Source organism: Sphaeramia orbicularis, chromosome 21 (assembly GCF_902148855.1).
Source record: "Sphaeramia orbicularis chromosome 21, fSphaOr1.1, whole genome shotgun sequence".
Classification (NCBI taxonomy): domain Eukaryota; kingdom Metazoa; phylum Chordata; class Actinopteri; order Kurtiformes; family Apogonidae; genus Sphaeramia; species Sphaeramia orbicularis.
This window is the reverse complement of record NC_043977.1, coordinates 5,741,751-5,764,157: the sequence shown is the minus strand read 5'-3', so window position 1 is coordinate 5,764,157 and position 22,407 is coordinate 5,741,751. Positions and strand designations below refer to the sequence as shown.

Sequence of the window (22,407 nt, the reverse complement as noted above, 5' to 3'; positions counted from 1 at the left end):
TTTGTTTGTTTTTTTGGTGACTGTTGCTAAGTATTCCAGCTTCAGACCACACATCTGAGCTCACGTGTTCCAGCCTCCATCCCAGTTCCAGACTCACACTAATAAAGCCGTTAATCTCCATATTCTCCACAGCTGATTACCCACCGGTGCCGTGCAGATGTTAGCGTTTAGCTGTGTGGGTTAGATAATGGGAGAACCGTCTGAAACTCTGCTTTTCTTCCTTCGCTGCCGTTTCCGTGCAAACACAAACAGTGCCTCTTTCCTCTCCACCCAGATCGCTGTCATGAGGGCGGGGCTTCGTACAAGATCGGTGACACCTGGAGGAGACCCCATGAGACGGGGGGATACATGTTGGAGTGTGTCTGTCTGGGTAACGGCAAAGGAGAGTGGACCTGCAAACCTGTGGGTGAGTCACTCAGACAGTCACTGACTCACAGATGACTGGGTTCAGGACTTTGTCTGATTGTGGGTGATTAATATGTGTCCTGAGGCGATAGAAAACTGCAAGGTCATGTTTTACAAACCTACCGAGACCAAAACCATGGCGAGACCAAGATCTGAGTCACATTTGAAGAGCATCATGATAAGGAAGGTTTTTTTTTCCAACATTACAGAATTCATGTCTGATATGACTAATATTTATGGTTAAGAGTTGACCAAATATTTATGTTTTCAAGGATCACATGACATCCCTGCAGCTTTGGTGTTGACTGGTCTCCAACTGCAATACTCTGTTCAAGACCAAGTAAAATGAGGTTTACACTGTCAGGGGCCAACAGCAAGAGTATATCCCCAAAATCCTCCCAATCCTCTGCTATATATAAATCTATCCATGATAATTGTTAGACAATCGATATGAACTCAGTTTGAGCTACATGGACCTGACAGTGGCAGAATAATGGTCAGAGCACCAATTTTTCCCACAAAACTCCACCTAATGAATGAAAATGACCCCGTGTGAACTCTGGATGGTAGACACTGGGGTGTCGATAAAGGGGGTTAAACATGACAAATTCATGGGGCCCAGGATTTGTGGGGGGCCCATAGAGCAGTGGAGGGGGTCCAGTGGACACAGGTAAGAAGTTGTGAAAATTGTGTAAGGTCCGCTGTATAACAGAGGCATAGAAGTTGGGAGTGGAACGCTGAAAGCATGTTAAGTTTCGGTTTTGTTTAACGCTAGTGTAAGTGACCCCGGTCCGAAAGATTGAGAAGATACTGAATTTAGGAAGGGTCCACAATGTTTATGCTTTCATGGGGCCCACAAATGGTAGTGGTGCCCCTGGGTAGACAGAACATGGACATTCGGAAGACGATCAATAGGAACCAAATTTTATCTCAATCGGCCTATTATTGCTTGATTTATGTCCGAAAAACTGATTTTCAACTGTAGTGCCCTCATGTGGATGACTTATAATACTCATAGAAGCTGAAATCCATAGGGTTGTTCCACTAGGGGTCCATTATGTTGGTTATCAAGGAGAAGAAATCCAACCAAATCTATCCTAGTTACTGCCAAAACACCAAGGATATCTGACAGTGGCGTTCCCCAAAACTCAATTTTGGAGATATAAATACCATCAAGACCTTCAAGAAATGGTCTTGATTGATTTGGGCAATAGATATTAGCTTATTAGCAACAAGTATGTGGAGGATTTAGAGAACTGAAGTCCCATCTCTTCCAGTTGTATCCAATGGGACCTTATTTTAAAGTGTATTAGTCAGTGATGACAGTTAAGTATGTTTTTGATCCCGTTTGAATGTATGCATCATTTACACATATGATGTTTATCTGTTTAACAGATAATTTTACATGTCAAGGAAGTTTGTAGTAAAACTGTTGAAGTATCAGACCAAAAATATGGAAATATAAAGACTATATACCAGCTGTGGCACCATAACGGGGGGTAAACGTGACAAATTCATGGGGCCCAGCATTTCTGGGGGACCCACAGAGCAGTGGAGGGGGTCCAGTAGATACAGGTTAGAAGTTGTGAAAATTTCATGTAAGATCCGCTGTAGAGTAGAGGAATAGAAGCTGGGAGTTGGATGTTGAATGCATGTTAACTTTCACTTTTGCTTCACACTAGCGTTAGTTATGGACTACACCCCCACATATATAACTGCTGCCCCCCTCCAACACATAGACAAGATACTGAAGTTTATGAAGGGCCCACAACGTTCACCTTTCATGGGGCCCATAATTGCTAGTAGTGCCCCAGTACACCAGAAAGTCATGGGCATCATCATGTTTCTGTCTACGATCATTGAAGATGTCTCTGCAGCTTCATCATGACCAGACTGTTGGGATTTTTGCCTCTTTATTATTTTTCATCTTGCTCTTGACAATAGATTTAAAATGTTTCAAGGCTGCAGCCATTTTAGTGACAAGAGATGCAGTCCATTCAGCTGTTTAACACAAAACTAGATGTTTCTTTACTGTCTTTACTTCAAACTATGACTTTCTTGCTTGTAAAACTATCTCTTTATTTGACAAATGTCAGATGTGTAAATGTGGGTTTATGTTTTTTCTGTAGTTATATCCCATGGGACTGGAAGGGGCGGGACTTTGACTCTCTGTAATGGAAAACAAATGATCTTATGACAGTAACGGTCTGTTTTTTACAGCTGAGCGTTGCTATGACAACTCGGCGGGAACATCCTACGTTGTCGGGGAGACCTGGGAGAAGCCGTACCAGGGCTGGATGGTGGTGGACTGTACCTGTCTGGGAGAGGGAAGTGGACGCATCACATGTACCTCCAGAAGTACGTAACACAATGTTTGCTCTTCCTTTTGGTCGACTTTTCAGCTCCACAACATGCTCACCAATATATTTTAAATTTATTCTACTGATTTTTTTTGTTTTTTATTTAAGCAGGAAAAATCCCACATGAGAATATATTTGAATGATCTGACATGGGCTGAAACAGGACCATACCTAAGCTACCTCAACCCTTCTTATCATGATGGGATAAAATTGCGACTTGTTGACCCATTTCGTTACCGTTGTACTTTAAGTTTTGATACTGCGCTGTCTGTGCTTGTTGACGCTCTTCTTATGTCTTTGCATTTTCGTTTTATTAGCTGTTTGTTAAAAAAAATGGAAAATCTGTCAAAAATACAGTATAAAAAACCCCCCCAAAAATTGGAAAAATCCCATTGAGATTAAGAACCTCCTTTACAAGGGAGTCCTGGTCACGATAGGCAGCAGCAAATACAACACAGCTACAGGATTACACAGTTAAAACACATATGACAGAAACATTTAACAATAAAAACTTAGTAAAAATAACATTTAGAAGCACATGAAGAAAAACAAATGCAAGTTATGGAATTGGCCTCTAGAACTCTGGACTTAAAAGTGCTCAAAGAAATTAACTCTGTTAGCTTCCAGTCTTTGTGCAGCTGATTCCATCATAAGGTGCAGAGTAAACAAAAGCCCTTTGACCCAGTTCTGCACAGACGAATGGAACAGAAAGCAACACATGATCATTTATAGAGTCTGGTTTTGACTGGCTCGATATGTAAAGTGTCATGAGATAACTTTTGTTGATTTGGCGCTATATAAATAAAATTTGATTTATTGATGTGATTGATTATACGGAGAGAATAAATATCAGAATTTCTCTTCACAATTAATGTACAAATGTAGAAAGGCAAGAGGCCAATCGATATTATAAAAAGGAAGTGGACCCTGTCTGTGTGTGTGTCTAAGGCATCACATTAAATCCGTACTGAGCTGACTGCTGCAATTTGTCATACTAATGTATATTTAGTCAAGGCAGAGACTAGCAAAAACGGCAAGTTGATAGGATCAGTATTTTGGGAGATATTAGTAATTGTGGAATACAGTAGCCTTGCAGTCACATTGCTATGCCCAGAATCGTAGAATCATCATTGAAATGGGTTACCTAGCAACAGACAAACAATAGGGCCACATTGCCATGGTTTCAGACTTCATGTGCAGAAACAGACATGACAGCTGAGAGGTTATTCAACTGAAAATGACAGTGGAATTTACCAAGAAAGTAAAGGAATGAGTATGGGTGTAAGAAAATATTGGTTCTGCAATATATCGCGATACTTTACTTCACAATACTGTACTGATATTAAAAAGTACTGTAACAATATTTTTAGGTGTGTATTCAAATGCAGATATGGTGGAGGTTCATTTCTGGGATTTTTTTTGTTTTTGTTTTTTGTTTATATTTTATTTATTATTACTTAACACTCTTTTATTAAATAATGTTAGTTCCTTGTTGGGATTTCACAAAAATACTGTTCTGATGTTAGTTCTGAACTTATAGAATGTGAACATTTGAACAGGATCTTAAACTGTAATGTCTGTAAAACAGAACTTTAAGGTTTAACACAGTGATATAGCATTAGATCCTGTTCTGATCAAACAAAAATGTGTTTAGTATTTGTGCATATTTCTGGTGTAATTGCATTCTTCAAGGAAATAATCAAGGAAACAAACAAAAAAAATTGACTTTTTAACAGTATCATGATATACCATGATATATCATATTGTGATCCTGGTATTGTGATTTGTATTGTATCGCCAGATTCTTGCCAATACACAGCCCTAGGAATGAACTGGATCAGAGTAAACCGATCTAGAACCCTTGGCTTGCTTGTTGCTTTATATCTCACTTGCAACACCATTGACTTTCGGTCTTGCTTTGCTCAGACTTCTCAATGCAAAGTCACTGTTATTTGTCTGAGGATTTTAACAGACTGTGGAGGAAATGTTTACCAGTTGTGTTTCCAATTAGAGTCATTGGTACTTGATGATACTGCCTCATGCAACACATGTAAATAAATGGCATTCTCTGTTGACGCATGTAAGACTTCATGGTGGCCTTAGGTCATGATCAGTAAATTATCAGACATTAACAAAGTCGGAAAGCACAAACATGGTAAACAGCTGGTGGCCAGGAGTAGAAACCCCCACAGACTCAGGCGTTCTCCACTTCAGGATAAAAGTTTCAGTATGTTTCCGTTCTTTGCGTCCTCTCTGTAATGGGTTTCTACTTCTATTCCTTCCTGTTTAGATCGCTGTAACGACCAGGATACCCTGTCCTCCTACCGCATTGGAGATACCTGGACCAAGACGGATTCCCGGGGCAACCTGCTGCAGTGTCTGTGCACAGGCAACGGCCGGGGGGAGTGGAAGTGTGAACGACATGCCTCACTTCACACCACCGGCCTGGGTGAGAACTGACGAAGCCCTGTCTCCTCAACCCCCTGGGCGTGGAGACAAGAACATATACCAGAGACAGATGTTGTGAGGAGGGAAAGATTGTAAAGTGCCAAGTGTCCAAGTGTTGAAGTGAGAAGAGACACGTCTTTTAACTCGTGATCATGACCTCATGAGAAAGAGACAGAAATGACACGAGAGACGAAAGGAAGGAAGAGAGATGGAGCCTGAGAAGCTCATTGGGAGAAATGTATTTGAAGTGGTTTGGAGTGATTATGGGGTGTGAGACGGGAAAAAGACACTTTTGAAAGAGGACAATCAGCACAAATCAAAGCTATGGTTTATTCTAGTCTTTGGGTTTGATAGATGTTTGTGCTTGTGATTGTACCTTCATGTTATGTTGCTGTTGCTTTTGGGTAAATTCACCTCAGTATTACACACTGACCAGCTCTAATTTGCTTAATAGTTTCAGAAAATAGTGTTATTAGTCCTTGTAAATACCATAGAAAGCTTCAGCCTAATGTCTGTTAGTTCTTGAGTTATTGGTGCTTTAAAAATAGTGCATAATGCTGATTTTACTGGAAAAAAAAAGAAAAAAATTAGCAAATGATCCTAAGTTCAATAGGTCATTATCTCTGAACTATTCATGATAAACCATGAATGTTTCAGTAAATGTTGTAAGGTACAACATTTCTTTAACGTCTCTAAAGGAACATCCACAGTTGCATATTAGCCAAATTTGTAGTTTGATGAAAACTGTTTCAGAGCAATTTTGTCCTGATGTATCTCCGTCATGAAGGATATGTGATCTTTCAAGTTTGAGTATTAACTTCTAATGTTATAGTAATGTTGTGGTGACTGAATATTTTTCTTAAAGAATTACAAAAAAATGTTCACATCTATATTTCAAATGTATTGCTCATGTACGACAATGTCTAAAGCTTCATGCCCTGTATTAATATATGCACAGAATATTAATACATTAATCTTCAACCACACTATATTAATTAGGGTGTCAACTGTGCCATATTTGTTTCTATATACATATTTCTATGCTACGAAATGTAAAATATAGAGAAACAGCCCTAATGATGCAACAAAATCTGTATTAGAGAACTAATATTTCTATTTTATAGCTGAAATTTTAGCTTGTATGTTCTACAGTTTCTACAGACTACTAATGAAGACATTAGGTTAGTTTGATGTTTACTTGGATTGATGTAAATTGGAGATGATCATTATGAGGCCTCCTGTATTTTCACATGGAGTGACCTTTTTTTTTATTTGAATATTATACAGGACATCAATAATACAAAGTACACTGTTCTTTTTTCTTTGAGAAAAAAAAGGGTATCAATAATGCTCACTGAAAGGAAGAAAGGAAAAAAAGGTAATATAAGTAAATTAAATAAGTATGTAAAAAATGGATAATAATAATGATATTAACAAGCCTGTACACAGAGCCAACCACACTTCTAGGAAATAAGACAAAAAAATGCATAAATACATTTATATGTATACACACACAAAGTAGCATTCATAATCATAATACCATTATACAAAGAAAGAAAAAGAAAAAAAAGAGCCTAATAGTGCACATGTACATTTAGTATTTGGATATTCAAGCACAAAAGGCAACCATGAACCCAAGAGTAGCACAGAAAAAGAAAAAGAAATAAACAAAATGTAAAAAAAAAACCTTGAGGGAAGAGAGTTAGTACCTGTCTTCAGTTCTGTGTTCAGTCAAAGTCAGGTTTGCTAAAGTTATATATGTGATCCAAGACGTTCTACAATTTTTATGGATTGACCTTTTTGACCTTTCTTTGTTTTAACCTGATTTCTTTAATTTCAGGCACTGGTTCTCGTGTCATCACTAACATCCAGCCGGCCGTCTACCAACCTGCCACCGTCCCCGATCTGACCCAGGAAGGACCCTGTCGCAGCGATTCAGGACTGTCGTATTTCATCGGCCAGCGCTGGATTAAGAAGATGGGAACCAATCAGATGCTCTGCACCTGCCTCGGCAACGGAGTGAGCTGCCAAAGCTGGGGTAGGACATGTGTTTTTACTACTGCACATAAAACAGCGTCCATTTGATCAACTTAGACCACAGGTGTCAAACATACGGCCCGGGGGCCAAATCCGGCCCACCAAAGGGTCCAGTCCGGCCCTTGGGATGAATTTGTGAAATGCAAAAATAGATATTAGGAAATTAAAAATCATTTTAGTTCAGGTTCCACATTCAGACCAATTCAATCTCCAGTGGGTCAGACCAGTAAAATACTATCATAATAATCTATAAATAATAGCTTTTACATCCCTCCTTGCAAGATGACGTATCTTACTTTTGTGGAAGTCTCCTACACCCTCGTCTATTTCATTTTGGCTTAAAGATGTTATGTTTTTTCTTAAATTAGAAAAGATTCGACTCTCACCACAAGGCTCCTCAACTAAATTCTTTAATAAATGGCAATCTTTTTTAGATTACTTTCAATCTTTATGAATGCTGCCGTCAGATTGATCTCTCACACCTCCACCCTGCTCTATTTTATTATTGTTTAGGTGTTGTTGTTTTTTGTCGTAATTTGTTCTGTCTACCAATTATTGTCATATTTGATACATCTAGGTAATGTCTAATATTTAAAAGTAAACACAGGTATCTACAAGCTATGACTTAATGTTTTTTTTTTTTTTAATTTTATATTTATTTTATTTTTATTTTCTTCTTTTTCCATTAGCTCAATTAATATTCTTGTACATCACAGATTTGATACTGCTTGTACTTATTTGATTTTTTACTGCTCAGAGACTGTTATGATGTTTTTGTTTCTGCTGTTGCCCCTTCTCGGAGGGCCTTGGGGTTGGATTGGGCATGGGGGGAAATGATATAAAAGGCAATGTATAATGAATGCACTGTAATTCTGCTCCTTTGTATGTACTGTTACATTGCTCATAAAAAGATAAATTAAAAAAAAAAAAAATCTATAAATACTCATAACTCCACATTTTTCTCTTTGTAAATGTAAATATTTTCACGTATTTACACTGAAACAAAGTATAATTTCACAAAAAATGTGAATAATCTGAACAAATGTGAAGAACCTGAAAGGTCTTAAGAAAAGTAAGTGCAATCTTAACAACATTCTGCTTGATACTAAATGTTTTGTGTGTTTGTAGATCCACTGTTATCTGTATGTTATAATGAACATGTGGAAATGATAAACTGAGGCAGAATATTGTTAAAATTACACTTATTCTTTCAGTTTTTGTTCATGTTATTCACATTGTTTGAAAGGACAGTTTGTAGATGTAAACATTTTCATTGTTTAATTTTACTTTTTTCACTGTAAAATATAGAGAAAAGTTTGGAGTTGACATTATTTATATATTATTATGTTATTGTTTTACTGGTTCGGCCCACTGCAGATCAAATGAAGCTGAATGTGGAACTGAACTAAAATGAGTTTGACATCCCTGACTTAGTGCATCACCATTTTCTGTCTGACTGTGATTCTGAGTGATATTTACTGTGTTTGTGTCTCAGATGGACCAGCTCCTGTTTACGGCGGTAACTCTGGAGGACAGCCCTGTGTGTTTCCTTTTGTCTACAAGGGGAAGACATACCATTCCTGCACCTCAGACGGTCGTAATGACGGACAGCTCTGGTGTTCCATCTCCTCTGACTTTGAGACAGAGCAGAAATACTCCTTCTGTACAGAAAAGAACGGTGAGTGCGCTGTTTATAGCATTGGCATTTGGCTTTTTTTATGTTGTAATTGTAGCGTTTTGTATTTGAGTGGTTCCTCTAAGTTTGTGGAAGACTTTGGTACATAATTGTAAAGATCCTGCTGCAAGAATAGTTTATATTTCAATAAAAATATAGAATTTAGCACCATTTGTATTCATTTATACATACAAAAATGTGGAAAACCATCTAGAAAATCCACCCTCCATATTGATTTTTCATGAAATTGACTCAAGAGGAGCAGAAAACAGCTTAGGGGGTGCACATAAAGCATATATTCATACAGAAAACCTTGGCTTGAGTGTACATTTTAGAGCAGTTGACCAGGAATACATGAGAAATTGTACATCTAACTAGAAATAAAGCAGGAGAATTTGGTCAGCTAGCTACAGTGTTAGCTAACAAAGCTAACAAAGTTCAGGACTATCATAGTCGTATCAAAAAATTTAAAAAAATACATAGGCTACATTTATAAAAGGTATTAAAATGATTGTATACAAATTGGGTATATGAAATGAAAACTACAAAAAGTGCTAGCTCATTTACTCAAACTAGTCAAGCTACAACTGACTAAATGAGCTAATAGGCTAGCTAGCAAGTTGACTGGTTATTTCTAGCATAGTGTTAGCTAACATAGCTAACAATGTTTAAGATTACAGTGATAAAAAAAGACATAATGCCATAAATTGTTTAACAAAATGCTTGTGTTTATATGCTGGAATACTTTATAAGAAATACATTTGCTAGCCAATTTTATTAGCTGCAATGAGTAAAAATAAGTTAATTTTTTGTCTGATTATCTGTAGCATGATGCTAATATCGCTAAAAGTCAGGATTATCATTGTTATATCAAAACTGGAGACAGTGGCATAAATTGTATATCTATTTGTACAAATGTTGAAGAGGTTTTGCAGTGTTGTAGTGTTTAAGAGTGGAGGCAATTTTCTTCAAGATTAACTGGTTGTTATCTGTTTATGCTAACATCATGCTAGCTGTATTCGCTAATACACTGTAGCTAAAGTTCAAAATGTAGTTATTAAAAGTTGCTGTTGAAGTTCAAGATTAATATGATAAATTCATTTAAAAAAGAGATGACGAAAACCAGTTAACCATACTATATATTAATGTAAGCTATACTGTATTTGAAACATCATTGGTATCTATCAAAAAGCAACTGCACCACAAAAATAAGTCTGTTTTGGACACTACGTGACTTTTTAGCACCAATTAATATGCCTTTCTTGCTTTTTGGCCCTAACAGCAATTGTAACAACTCGAGGAGGTAATTCTAACAGTGCTTTGTGCCAGTTCCCTTTCCTCTACAATGGCCGAAACTACACGGACTGTACCGCAGACGGACGCAGAGATGGCATGAAGTGGTGTGGCACGACAACAGACTACGATACAGAACAACGCTTTGGCTTCTGCCCCATGGCTGGTAAGTGTCACATCATTTATTTTAGCAAAAGTTCCATTTTCACTGCAGAATAAAAACATAAACCTCCACATATTTTATATTGTGCAGAGTAGGGTCAGTTTCATAGTTACACATCTGAAAGGAATAAACAACCAACCAACATCACCACTGGCAGGTTGTCACTGAGTAGTTTCTTTAACCCTTAATAATGATAATAATAATAATAATAATAATAATAATAATAATAATAATAATAATAATTATAATTATAATAATAATAATACATCGGTTTTATATCGCGCTTTTCTAAGCATTCAAAAATGCTTTACAATAAACAGCCAAGAGACAAACGCACAGCAAACAGGTAAACAGATACGGAGTTAATACTAAAGGGCAAACAAAGAACAAATACTCATGCAGAAATGTAGAGACAGATACAGAAAAACAAAACACATGAGATAAGGTAGATGAGGGTGGATGAGGTGGAACAGGCGGTCAGTTTTCGAATAATGATCTGAAGAGGTATGGTGTTTGAGTCTGTGGGACCTGTTTAAATTTTTTATTAAACGAAAAATGATGAGTAATAATTTTTTAATGAATTTTTTCCCCTCATATATTTTTTTCATTTATTTGAATCTCCATTAGCTTTGGCTCAGGCTATCGCTATTCTTCCTGGAGTACACAAATTACCAAAAACACCCACACACAAAACAACACAAACAACAACTAAAAACCCTTCATCACAATTACAAAACAAAAACAACGTACATGTTATACAGGACCTAGTACAATTAACAGTACCTCCCAAAAAGTATTTTTAATCATGCTTTGTAAATGATCAGATATATTTCACAGTTATATATCAATGTAATGTCAATCAACTAAACATTGGCAGACACTGCGCATTGTTTTGCAAATAAATACTCTTTCAGTAATCTTGATTATATTACATTTTATTAAAAAAAAAAAAAAAACAACAACTAAAAACGAGGAGCATTTTAATTCATAAATGTGATCTAGCAAAGGCAAATATTAAACATATATGCTTTTTATGTTGCTTATAATTGGGATGAAGTAAACATCTGTTGAGTACTTTAACATAAAATTGTTTGATTATGTTGAATTAAAAACCCATAAATGCAGTTGGTCCACCACACCCATGAACACTGGCTGAGTAACAAAAATGTGAACACCACACAAGGGTTAAACATCATGGAGAACTGTGGATTATCTTACTGGTTAACTCTCCATTGGGGGTAAATAAGATAATTCCCATGGATAATTGCATTTCCCTCTTAGTTTCTCGTCCTCGTCTGCCTCCTGGACCTAACATGGCCTTTGGAATAAACCCCAGGCTTTGACAATTAAAAGCCTGCATGGATAACTGTATTTATTTTGCATAAAAGTAATTATCAGAGTGATGTTAAATAAGAGTCAGGGCTGGTTGCAAAGACTCAATCTCATTTACAGTTCTTACACCTTTATTTATAGCAGAGCCAAATTCACATTGAAGTCATTGTTGCCTTGTAAAAGCATGTTGTGCCACATATGTGTCAATCAGGCCTCAGTGGGCAGCAAAAGAAGTGAAAGTGAGTGAAACATCAGGGGTCAGTGATGCTGTCTATGATGCAATAATGAAACAGTAATGATGGCGCTAACCTGCTATCAAATGAAGAACAGAGCTAATGTGTGTCAGTGTTTGAAAACCCACATAATCAGGTTTTTTTTTAACCCATAAAGACCCAAACGTCCATCATCGACCAAAACCATCCTGTGATCTAAACTGTTTAATACTAGTTGATCCATTAATCCAATCAATCCATGTCAATAATTGGTGTAAAATACAGTTTGTCATCTTTTTATGGTCATCAGATATGACCCATTTGGACGTTTAGACGTAGTTACCGTGGAAACACCATCATCTTCTACAACATTGATTCACCTGTAAAACCCATGCAGTTGGATCATTGACAGTGGATGGACACACTTGTTTTTGCATTCAGTCATTGATACCTTGGCTGAAAAAGTCACTTTTTCTTCAGTTTTCTCTGGTTTTGCTATACTAAGTCTCAACCTTACTCAGAGCTTTTATGAACATATACATGATCACTGAATTAAATATAAAAAAAAATACATGATTTACATCGAAAAAACGCAAAAAACAGAGGATATCACTGAAATACATCTTGATAAATCACTCAAGAAAAGTCAAATATAGAAGAAAAATAATTTTCGAAGTGCCACAAAAGCAGCACTGGGTCTTTATGGGTTAGTCTATTAATAACAGTATTTCTTGTGTTGTCATTTTCTATAATGGTAGTCTCACACAAATCATACGTCCTCTTCAAAGAATCAAATATTTACATTTTTTTCACACGTCATAAGGTTGCACTGTCTTTTTTGTAGATATTTAATAATAATCCTGCTGGTTTTATGATTCAAGATTGAAATTTATTTGTCATTTTGGCATATAAAACACACAGAAACGTGTAAACATTGTACTCAGGTCACAATTGTTAGCAGCATTTAGTAAATAATGTAAAATACTGAAAAAAAAAAAAAAATACTGATTCTTTAAACCATAAAAAGCAAATTCAACGCACCAGTGTCTTCCTGCCCTCTTTGTAAACTAGCTAACAGTCAGGTTTTGCACCAGGGAGTCTTTAATTATCCCCATAAGACTGTCAAAACAAACAAACTACTTAGTATGTTAATGACTGGAATGTGTTAAAGTCTGGAGCTTCTTCCTCTTAATCAGTGGCAATTGAGTGGAAAGCTGTTTTTCAAATCAATTTACAATGATAGTTAAACCTTAATAACAGAATAACACTTAGGATAGTAGAAGTTGCTCATTGAATCACCATTCTCCACATTTTGAGTGATTATTCCAGTGTTTTATTTTTTTTTTACCCCATGAATATACTGTGTGGTTTAAAGAGAAATGGATCACAACTGATTGTAGATTGGCATTCAGACCTTATATAAACTCCACTTAACTGGAACGGATAAAGTTTTTCACATCTGATCACCTCAGATCAAAGAATCTTCATGCCTGGAAAACACTGATTTAAATATGTAAAAAGTCCCAGACCGAGTGGTTGGAACCAGTAAACACAATCCATACCAGGCCGATGTGAAGCTCTGTACAGTAACTAATGGGAACAGTTATTCTGGAGCTGGAATCACATCTGTTTTGCACATAATGTTGCACTGTGATGCTTTTTGCAGCTGTGTGGAAAAAAGTGAACATATTACCAGCACAATGAAGATTTGTCTCAATTTTATTCAACTAAATCTTTGTTTGTTATACCTTTGAATCACAAAAGCATGTGCTGCATAATTTTAAACATTAGTGATTCCTTAAGTTGAAGAGAAAGTTAAAAATAAAACATGTAAAGCAGTCAGGAAATCACTCTATAAAGATAAGCCAGACCGAGCTTTGGCAAATGTTGTCTTAAGTGACTGGCCAGGTACTGACTTAAAGGACTCATATTTATCTAAACCCACTTTTCTTAGTCTGTGGTTCATTTATTTGTGTATTTGGACCCTATTAGTTCATACAGTTTAAATTTGAACCCTCCAGGTGCTGCAAAACTATCTTTATATTCATTTGGGCAAAAATCCAGTAGATTTCTACAACCCGTTCAAATTCCTGCTTAATTTGTTAGGTTTATAACTAGTTACGTCACAACATTTGCACATATAAGGTCCAGACTTCAACGAACATTTCTCCAGTGGGACATAATTGTTTATCAGCAGCAGCAGTTGTAGTCCACACTGAAAATATGTCCAAACTTGGAGCCTATTACCTAAAATGTTCAGTTGTTGGTTGAACGGGACAGAGCAGCACAGCCGACAACCTGGAGGGGGCGGGGCCTGAAGTGGCTCATGTGCATTTAAAGGGCCAGCGCTCCAAACAACCTGTCTTGTGTAATTAGTCAGAAATAAGGTTGAAGATGGACCTGTGGAGTTGAATTAATGAAGAATGCAGAACCAAACATAGCATTTACAGTTTATGTAGACCACAGGGAAATGTGGGAAAGTGAATTCCATTTAAAAAAGCTAAATATCATGTTCTTAACACCTCCAGTCTTTGTAGTCCCGTCCCAGACCTGTCTTGATGCACAATCCTTGAGTTCAAGGATCTTTACTTGAAGGAACCAGATGGTCTGGCACTAGAACAGATTGTGCTTGGCACAGAAAAGCCCTGGCAGCTCTCCAACACAGCAAGTTTGCCATGTATCTCGTCTTTGCGGTGAATTAACCAGATGCATTCAGAACATGCATGTATGTCAGTTTAGTCCGCTGTCCCACCCTCTTTACAGTGCCATCTTTGTTTGCAAATTCAAACGGACCCAGAGGACATACAGTCTGAATTTTCCTGCTCATATATTTCCGCCCATTTGGAAGCAAAGCAGTTACTACTCTGAGATGTATTACCTCAGTGCACATGAATATGAGACATCCTCTGGACTGAGTCTCATATGTGCATGGCAAGTGGTTGGTTTGTGCCACTTTTAAAGGGGTCATATTTATCTAAACCCACTTGCATTTGTCTTTGGTTCATTTATTTGTGTATTTGGAGACCCTGACAGTTCAAAAAGTTTGAATTTGAACCCTCCAGGTGCTGCAAAACTATCTTTGTATTCATGCCGGAAAAAATTGAGTGGATTTCTACAACCTGTTTTAATTCCCTCTTAATTTGTTACATTTTATAACTAGTTACGTTACAACATTTGCACATATAAGGTCAAGACTTCCGATAAACATTTCTCAGAGTATGACATAACTGCTTGTCAGCAGCAGCGGTTGTAGTCCATACTGAAAATATCCAATCCAACCCAATCTAACTTTATTTGTAAAGCACTTTAATACAACCACAGTGGACCAAAGTGTTGCACAGAAAAAAAACCCCAGAGTAAAATACAAGATTAGATTAAAAAACATAGAACAACTGTAAAAATAAAATAAAAATGTAAAAATTAGATAAACAAATAAAAAAAATGTAGAAGAATAGATAAAGACTAAATAAAAGAATAAAATACAAGAATAGTTTAATACATAAAAAGCTGTACAATTAAAAACAACAACAAATAAGAACAACATAGCAATACCAAATAAAACAACTGAATAAAAATGATACATTCAAACAAACAAATATGTCCAAACTTGGAGCCTATTACCTAAAATGTTCAGTTGTTGGTTGAACGGGACAGATCAGCACAGCCAACAACCTGGAGGGGGCGGGGCCTGAAGTGGCTCATGTGCATTTAAAGGGCCAGTGCTCCAAACCACCTTTCTGGTGTCATTACTCAGAAATAGGGTTGAAGATGGACCTGTGGAGTTGAATGAATGAAGAATTCAGAGCCAAGCAGAGCATTTACAGTTTATGGAGACCACAGGGAAATGTGGGAAAATGCAAAATTCCATTTAACAAAGCTAAATATCACTCCTTTAAATAATCTTGAGGCTGACTTCTTATTTTCTTCCTCCAGAAAACAGTTGGACTTCATATACTCAAACCTTTCTAGTTCAGTTGTATTTCCTGTAATACCATAAGTGCTGTTACTATTACCACATCCCACAAAGAGGCGAGTTTGTGCTTGTTCTATCCACCTACACAAGCTTTATATCTGTCTTAATTAAAAACTACTCCTTCCTAATTAATGGAGAACACATGGTGAACACACACAAGGACACAGGACAGCTGTTTCTGACTTTAAATCCAGGAAATTTTCCTTTCCTTCGGACACAGGTGCGTTTTATCCTCCTCAACCTCGTGTAATAATTGTAGGGTAGGATCAGCGATTGCCAAAGGTAGAAACTGACTTTCATTAGACCGGGTTTATGTCTGCTTTTATCTTTATGCCTGTATGTCTGTATTTCTATACACTCATCTTACAACTTAGGTGTGTGTGTGTGTGTGGTCTAAAGTTCAAGAAGCATCCTGACATAGTTTACCTTGTATGTTGTATATTCTAGCCCATGAAGAAGTGTGCACAACTAGTGAAGGTGTGATGTACCGCGTGGGAGACCAGTGGGACAAACGCCACGATGTTCTGGGTCACATGATGCGCTGTACCTGCGTTGGTAATGGACGAGGGGAGTGGAGCTGTGTCGCCTACTCCCAGCTGAAAGGTGAGTGTGTGAGCGACAGAAACACGGAGACAAAGTAGATGTGTTTGTCTGTGTGCGGCCAAATAAAGGCTCATTTTCAAATTCTTGTAGCACAAAGGTTAAAGGTCATGTAATATAATCGCTCACCTGCACGGGGGTTAAAACCGAGCCTGAACACCTGCACTTTATGGAGATTCTGCACCTGCATTAACAGAACACACCTACAAACACCAGTCATGTTTCAGTCACTTGTGCTGTCAGTCATTTTCTGTAGATTTACCCTAAATTTTTTTTTCGTTTCGTTTTTATTGAAAAAGGTGACAAAATATCACCAACATTACCATTCATACAGATGTTATCTATTAAAGCCCATTTTGTATTTCTTATTTTCGATATACAAAAGTGTAAAAAAAAACAAACAAACAAAACGTCTGAAATGGGTGCTTACAGTTTTGGTATTTCTCACTTGAAAACAGTCATAGCGTTACAATACCTCTGGGTTCTTTAAACATTATTATTATTATTATTTATTTTTAAAAAATTTTTAAAAATTATTTTTATTCTTATTCTATATCTTTATTTAGGCAGGACAGTGCACATTAATGAACACGTTTATACATTCCATTTCAGTATAAACATGTAAATATGCCAGAGTTAGCGTCAGTGCTAATTTTCATCTGCAGTCCCCACTCAATAAATAAATAACAGTGATCCGTACAATACAAAGCAATACCGTGATTACATGACACATGTTTATGCAGAAAAACACAAAACAAAGAATAGATACAGGGAGATTATAAAAAAGAGGACTTTTTTAGAAGAGTGATACAAATTCTGGGTGGCTAGAGGATACAGACTTGATCCATTTGTCCCAAATATGATCAAATGTATCCCTCTGGATTCTGATAGAGTAAGTCAATTTTTCCATTTTAAATATTTGCAAGATGATCTCGTACCAATCTTCTATTGTTGGTGGAGTTGGGTTTAACCACCTTCTTGTAATAGATTTCTTGCCGGCTGCTAAAAGTGCTTGTAATAATTTTGTATCCTCCCTCTGTTCTAGTACAGATTTACCCTAATTTTAATCTAAAACTAAACCTAAATTTAGTCTTAAAAGTCCACTAAAGAAGCTGACATCCTCTTATGACTATTTAAAGTAATGCTATGCATTTTGTTGTCTCCTGCAGATTTTATTTACGTCTTTCTGTTTGTTTTTGTGTTGCAGACCAGTGTATTGTGGATGGTCTTACCTATGAGGTGAACCAGACCTTCACCAAACAGCACGATGAAGGCTACACCATGAACTGCACCTGCTTCGGACAGGGACGAGGCCGCTGGAAGTGTGATGCAATCGGTGGGTTTACCGAGTTCCAGGTCAACATGTTGGAACCTGTACTGTTTAGTTTGTGTTAATCGTCCAAACCGGTTGATTCTTGAACCGTTTAATTGTCGAAATACAACGTGAAGGAAGCAGCAAAGGGAAAACTGGAAAACAGTGTTCCTCCTTTTTTTTTTTTTGAAATAATTCTTAGTACTTATGTGTCACAACAACTACACGGCACTAGAATTAAATGTAGATGAGATTAGATTAGAATAGATTCAATTAGATTAGATTAGGTTAAATTAGATTAGATTAGGTTAGATTAGGTTAGGTTAGGTTAGGTTAGATTAGATTAGGTAAAATTAGATTAGATTCGGTTAGATTACATTACATTAGTTTAGATTAGGTTAGATAGTTATAGATTAGAATAGATTCAATTAGATTAGATTAGGTTAAATTAGATTAGATTAGATTAGGTAAAATTAGGTTAGGTTAGGTTTGGTTAGGTTAGATTAGATTAGGTAAAATTAGATTAGATTCAGTTAGATTACATTAGATTAGATTAGGTTAGATTAGATTCAATTAGATTAGATTAGGTTAAATTAGATTAGGTTAATTTAGATTAGATTAGGTTAGATTAGGTTTGATTATATTAGATTAAATTAGATTAGATTAGATTAGGTTAGGTTAGGTTAGGTTAGGTTAGGTTTGGTTAGGTTAGATTAGATTAGGTAAAATTAGATTAGATTCGGTTAGATTACATTACATTAGTTTAGATTAGGTTAGATAGTTATTAATAATAATAACTATCATGAGCATATTTCTGTTGTATTAACTGGTTTTCTGTGCTCTGCCATCAGATCAGTGCCAGGAACCAGAGACCAGAGTTTTCTATCAGATTGGAGAGTCTTGGGATAAAGTCATCCATGGAATCATGTACAAATGCTACTGTTACGGTAACGGCATCGGAGAGCTCAGCTGCGAACCCCAGCACTCCTACCCAGGTAAGATCTGAGCATATCACAATATGTCAACCATCATACCTTTTATTTAATGGCTCCAATGTCCTTACTACTCAGTTATGTATATCTTAAAGTGTATAAGAACATGGTGGATTTTTCTTTTTCAATGTTCTTTTTATTGGAATCAAGGTAAAAAAAACAAAAAACAAAGTGAGTCATACAAGACAAAAAAATCATGCTTTTGGATTTTCCACATAATATAAATACAATACCCACCCCACCCTCCCCCACTCAACAAATTCCCATGTAATGCATCCCAATCTGAGAATAAATAAACAAATAGAAGCAATAATATTAGAAGGTATGACACTCATCAGGCATAAATAATTAAACAAAAAGAAAACAAGAGTGGAGGAACATGGAAGATGGTGGATTTTATCAATGATTTTGTTCATGAAAGTAAGAAAAAGCTTTAATGACTGAACATAAACACACAGTTCAGTCTTGTTATTTTACCCACAATGACATTTCATTGGTATCTCAGTAAATGTTCCATAAAATGACTGGATTTCCACTTTCGAGTAACTGTGTTTTTAAGTAGAACATCCTGCCTTTGAGGACAAACGAACATGAATGAACACACTAAAAAAAGCTGTTTAAGTGTCAGTAAAGCTGTGTTTACTACTGTGATAACTGACGCTTAAATAGGCTAAATTAACAGATTGTTCCCCAAATGTTGCAGTGAAAATGTTTACTCAACCCACCTTGAAAATGAGGCCCGTGACTTTGATGTGAAGCAGACAGAGATGGGACAGGGTGTGATTTCTTCTTTTCCAAATACACCCCCACTCTCAGCCTTTGTTCTTGCTGGCATGTGGTACATCCCCTGTGCTGTTGCCACAGCTGTACAAATCACAGCGCATGTGTGTATATTCACTCCTCTCACACACACACACACACACACACAAACACACATTCAGAGTCATGTTTCTATCACTTTAAGGGACGTTGCGCTGACTAACACTAATTTCCTGGAGACTTACCCGAAACGTAATCATAGCCACAACATTGGTAAACCCAAGCCTTAAGTCTTAGCCCCGAAACATAAAGATTTACATTATGGAGACTTGCATTTTATCCCCTAAAGGCTACAGAGACCCCATATGGGAGTGTGTAAACAGATTTATGTCCCTGTAAAACAAGTAATTCTCATGCATGCAAAGGGACACACAACTGCAAAATACATAGTGAGAGCAACATCTCACTTTCACCCATTACTATTGAAAACAAAGTCAGAATAACACATTATACATCCAGGAATTTGTCTCTTTTTGGCATGACTTAAGCAACACTTGAGTAGATGACGTGATAGCAATAAATGCCAGAATCTGTCTTTTTTGTCTGTTTTGAATAAACTGATCAGTGTGCAGTTTATTCAGGAACATATTTAAGATTTCAGGCTCTTTTTTTTTTATAATTCAAATTTTTATTTGATTTTGCAATGGAGAAGTTACATAAGGCTAATGATGTTCATTTTGTGTTCTGTTAATGTAATTATACTTTTCTTTTTTCTTTTGTTCAGACAAGGTACAGTTTTTAGATGTTACCTGCTTGACAGTTTCGACTGTGACTCCAGTCTTCCTCAGAAAAAACTGTACCTTGTCTAAACAAAAGAAAAAATAAAAAGTATAATTGGAGAATTTTACCTGTTTTACTTTCACATGCACATATAACATTTTACAATGTTCTTGTATATTTCTTTTCTTTCCAGGAAAGAACAAAACAATCTCTCTGTACAATTGTTTTTCTGTGTATATCTCCAGTGTCTTCACTTCTTGACCCTCCTCCCCTTTTTTTTTGAAGAACAAAACCTTACTTACAAAAAAGAGATACAAACAACAGTAATATAGTAGCTAAACAACAGTGGGTGTCACAATTTGTTCAGTTTGAGTGTTCATAAAATCCATTCATGGTTTCCAGCATTCTTCAAATTTTTGCTCAAAGTGTTTTTATTACATATTGAGTCATTCCAAAAAGCATAATACAGTCATTGTTCTTTTGTTTTATACTCAAACCCATGAACATTCCCACCCTGTTGCAACATAAAAAAAGAGGATAATTGACAAAACTAAATAAATAAATAAATAAATAAATAAATAGGAACACAGATATTAGTCACAGACTCATATTAATAAGACTCCTCAGGAATAAGTGGTGGATTGACCTCTTTTATGTGATTCAGAACTTATTGGCATATCCTCTTATAGAATATCAATTTTTTTCCAATGTTAAATGATGTAAAAGACCCAGAAACCAAGATTTAAATGTTGGTGTTTTTTTATCTTTTCATTTAAGTAGTATTAGTCTATAAGCTAGAACAGTGGTGACGGCATAGCATTCTTCAAATTTGTCATGTTCTAGTCTCAAAGCAAATGTGAGTTTCTCCATCAGGGAAATTTCTTTAACAAGCTCTATCCAGTCTTCGAATGTGGGTAGTTTGTCAGTCATCCATTTTCTCGTGATTACTTTCTTGCTAGCACCCAACAAAATCTTCAACATTTTATTTTTTACAAAATTGTTTTCAGGCTTTTTTTAAAAAAAAAAAATCAGTTTTAGGTTAGTAACAACTCCTGTTTTACACAACTTTCCTTTCTTTCTCCAAATGTTAATGACGTTCCCATGAGCTTCTCCCTTTCATTTCCATTAAAACACTAACGCACATGAATTTCACCCATACTGGACAAGCACACTCTTAATTATTCCATCTTAGTTCCAAGCAGAGCTGTGCTAATGGAAACACAACACGAGGTAGGACGAACCTGACGCAAAGGAACATTTGAACTGTTACTTGTTTGCTGTGTGAGTAAAAGCAGGTTGACGAGAGATACAAAATGTAGGGCACTATTCTGCTGTAAGTGGCTGTAATGACAACCAGCTGTGAACTCGCTGTGTGTGCATGTGTGTGTGCACGCCTAGGCTTACAAAATACAGCATGCTAAGATTTAAGGGCAGCAAGAGGCAGATCCAGACCCCAAGTCAGGCAGCAGGCAGCAGGCAATGTAAAACTCCATAAAAGGTAAAAATGGAAAAGGCTAGGTGAAGAATTTTTATCGGTTTTCACAAGTCCCAGAGTAGATTCAGCCCTGCACTGATAAGATCTTGCAAAAAAAATGTTGTTTATCTTTCTGCTGTCTGTGTTTACCTCTCCTCCTCTTTGGTGTAATTTAATCTTTCGGGGCATATCTTATTGTTAGGATGACTCTCAGCATTACTTCCCTTTCTTGCCGTTCTTATCACATCCTATTTAGTGCATCTGCTGTGTCTACTAAAGCTGAGTGTAAAGTAAAGGTAGATATGTGATCTGAGAGCTATAGAAATAAGACCAATTGGTATTCAGCACATGCAGTATATCCAATGCAAGTGCACATCCGCTTTCATACGCGTCCCACATCTGATTCTATGTAACCCTTACCCTCGCCAGTGGCCTGTGGGTCTGTAATAGGCAGTAATTGGTCCCAGATTGTTTTTGAGGTTTGTGTATGTGCATGCAGCGTGTGGTTAACCGAGCCACTTGCTCAGAAACTTTGATTACAGGTCTGCTATTTGGAAAAGCGGTCAGAAAACCTCAGTTCTTTATAGAAGCT

The 22,407-nt window shown here is 36.5% G+C and overlaps 1 protein-coding gene across 1 annotated transcript in view; it reads left to right on the top strand.

The window, feature by feature from the left end:
* The window catches only part of fn1a (fibronectin 1a), an 82,580-nt gene that overhangs the window by 5,918 nt on the left and 54,255 nt on the right, over positions 1 to 22,407 (top strand). The window contains exons 4-12 of the mRNA XM_030124729.1: positions 275 to 406; positions 2,626 to 2,763; positions 5,056 to 5,214; positions 7,054 to 7,251; positions 8,746 to 8,928; positions 10,208 to 10,384; positions 16,346 to 16,501; positions 17,706 to 17,834; positions 18,662 to 18,805. Coding sequence (XP_029980589.1) covers positions 275 to 406; positions 2,626 to 2,763; positions 5,056 to 5,214; positions 7,054 to 7,251; positions 8,746 to 8,928; positions 10,208 to 10,384; positions 16,346 to 16,501; positions 17,706 to 17,834; positions 18,662 to 18,805 — 1,416 coding nt within the window. The remainder of the gene's footprint in view (positions 1 to 274; positions 407 to 2,625; positions 2,764 to 5,055; positions 5,215 to 7,053; positions 7,252 to 8,745; positions 8,929 to 10,207; positions 10,385 to 16,345; positions 16,502 to 17,705; positions 17,835 to 18,661; positions 18,806 to 22,407) is intronic.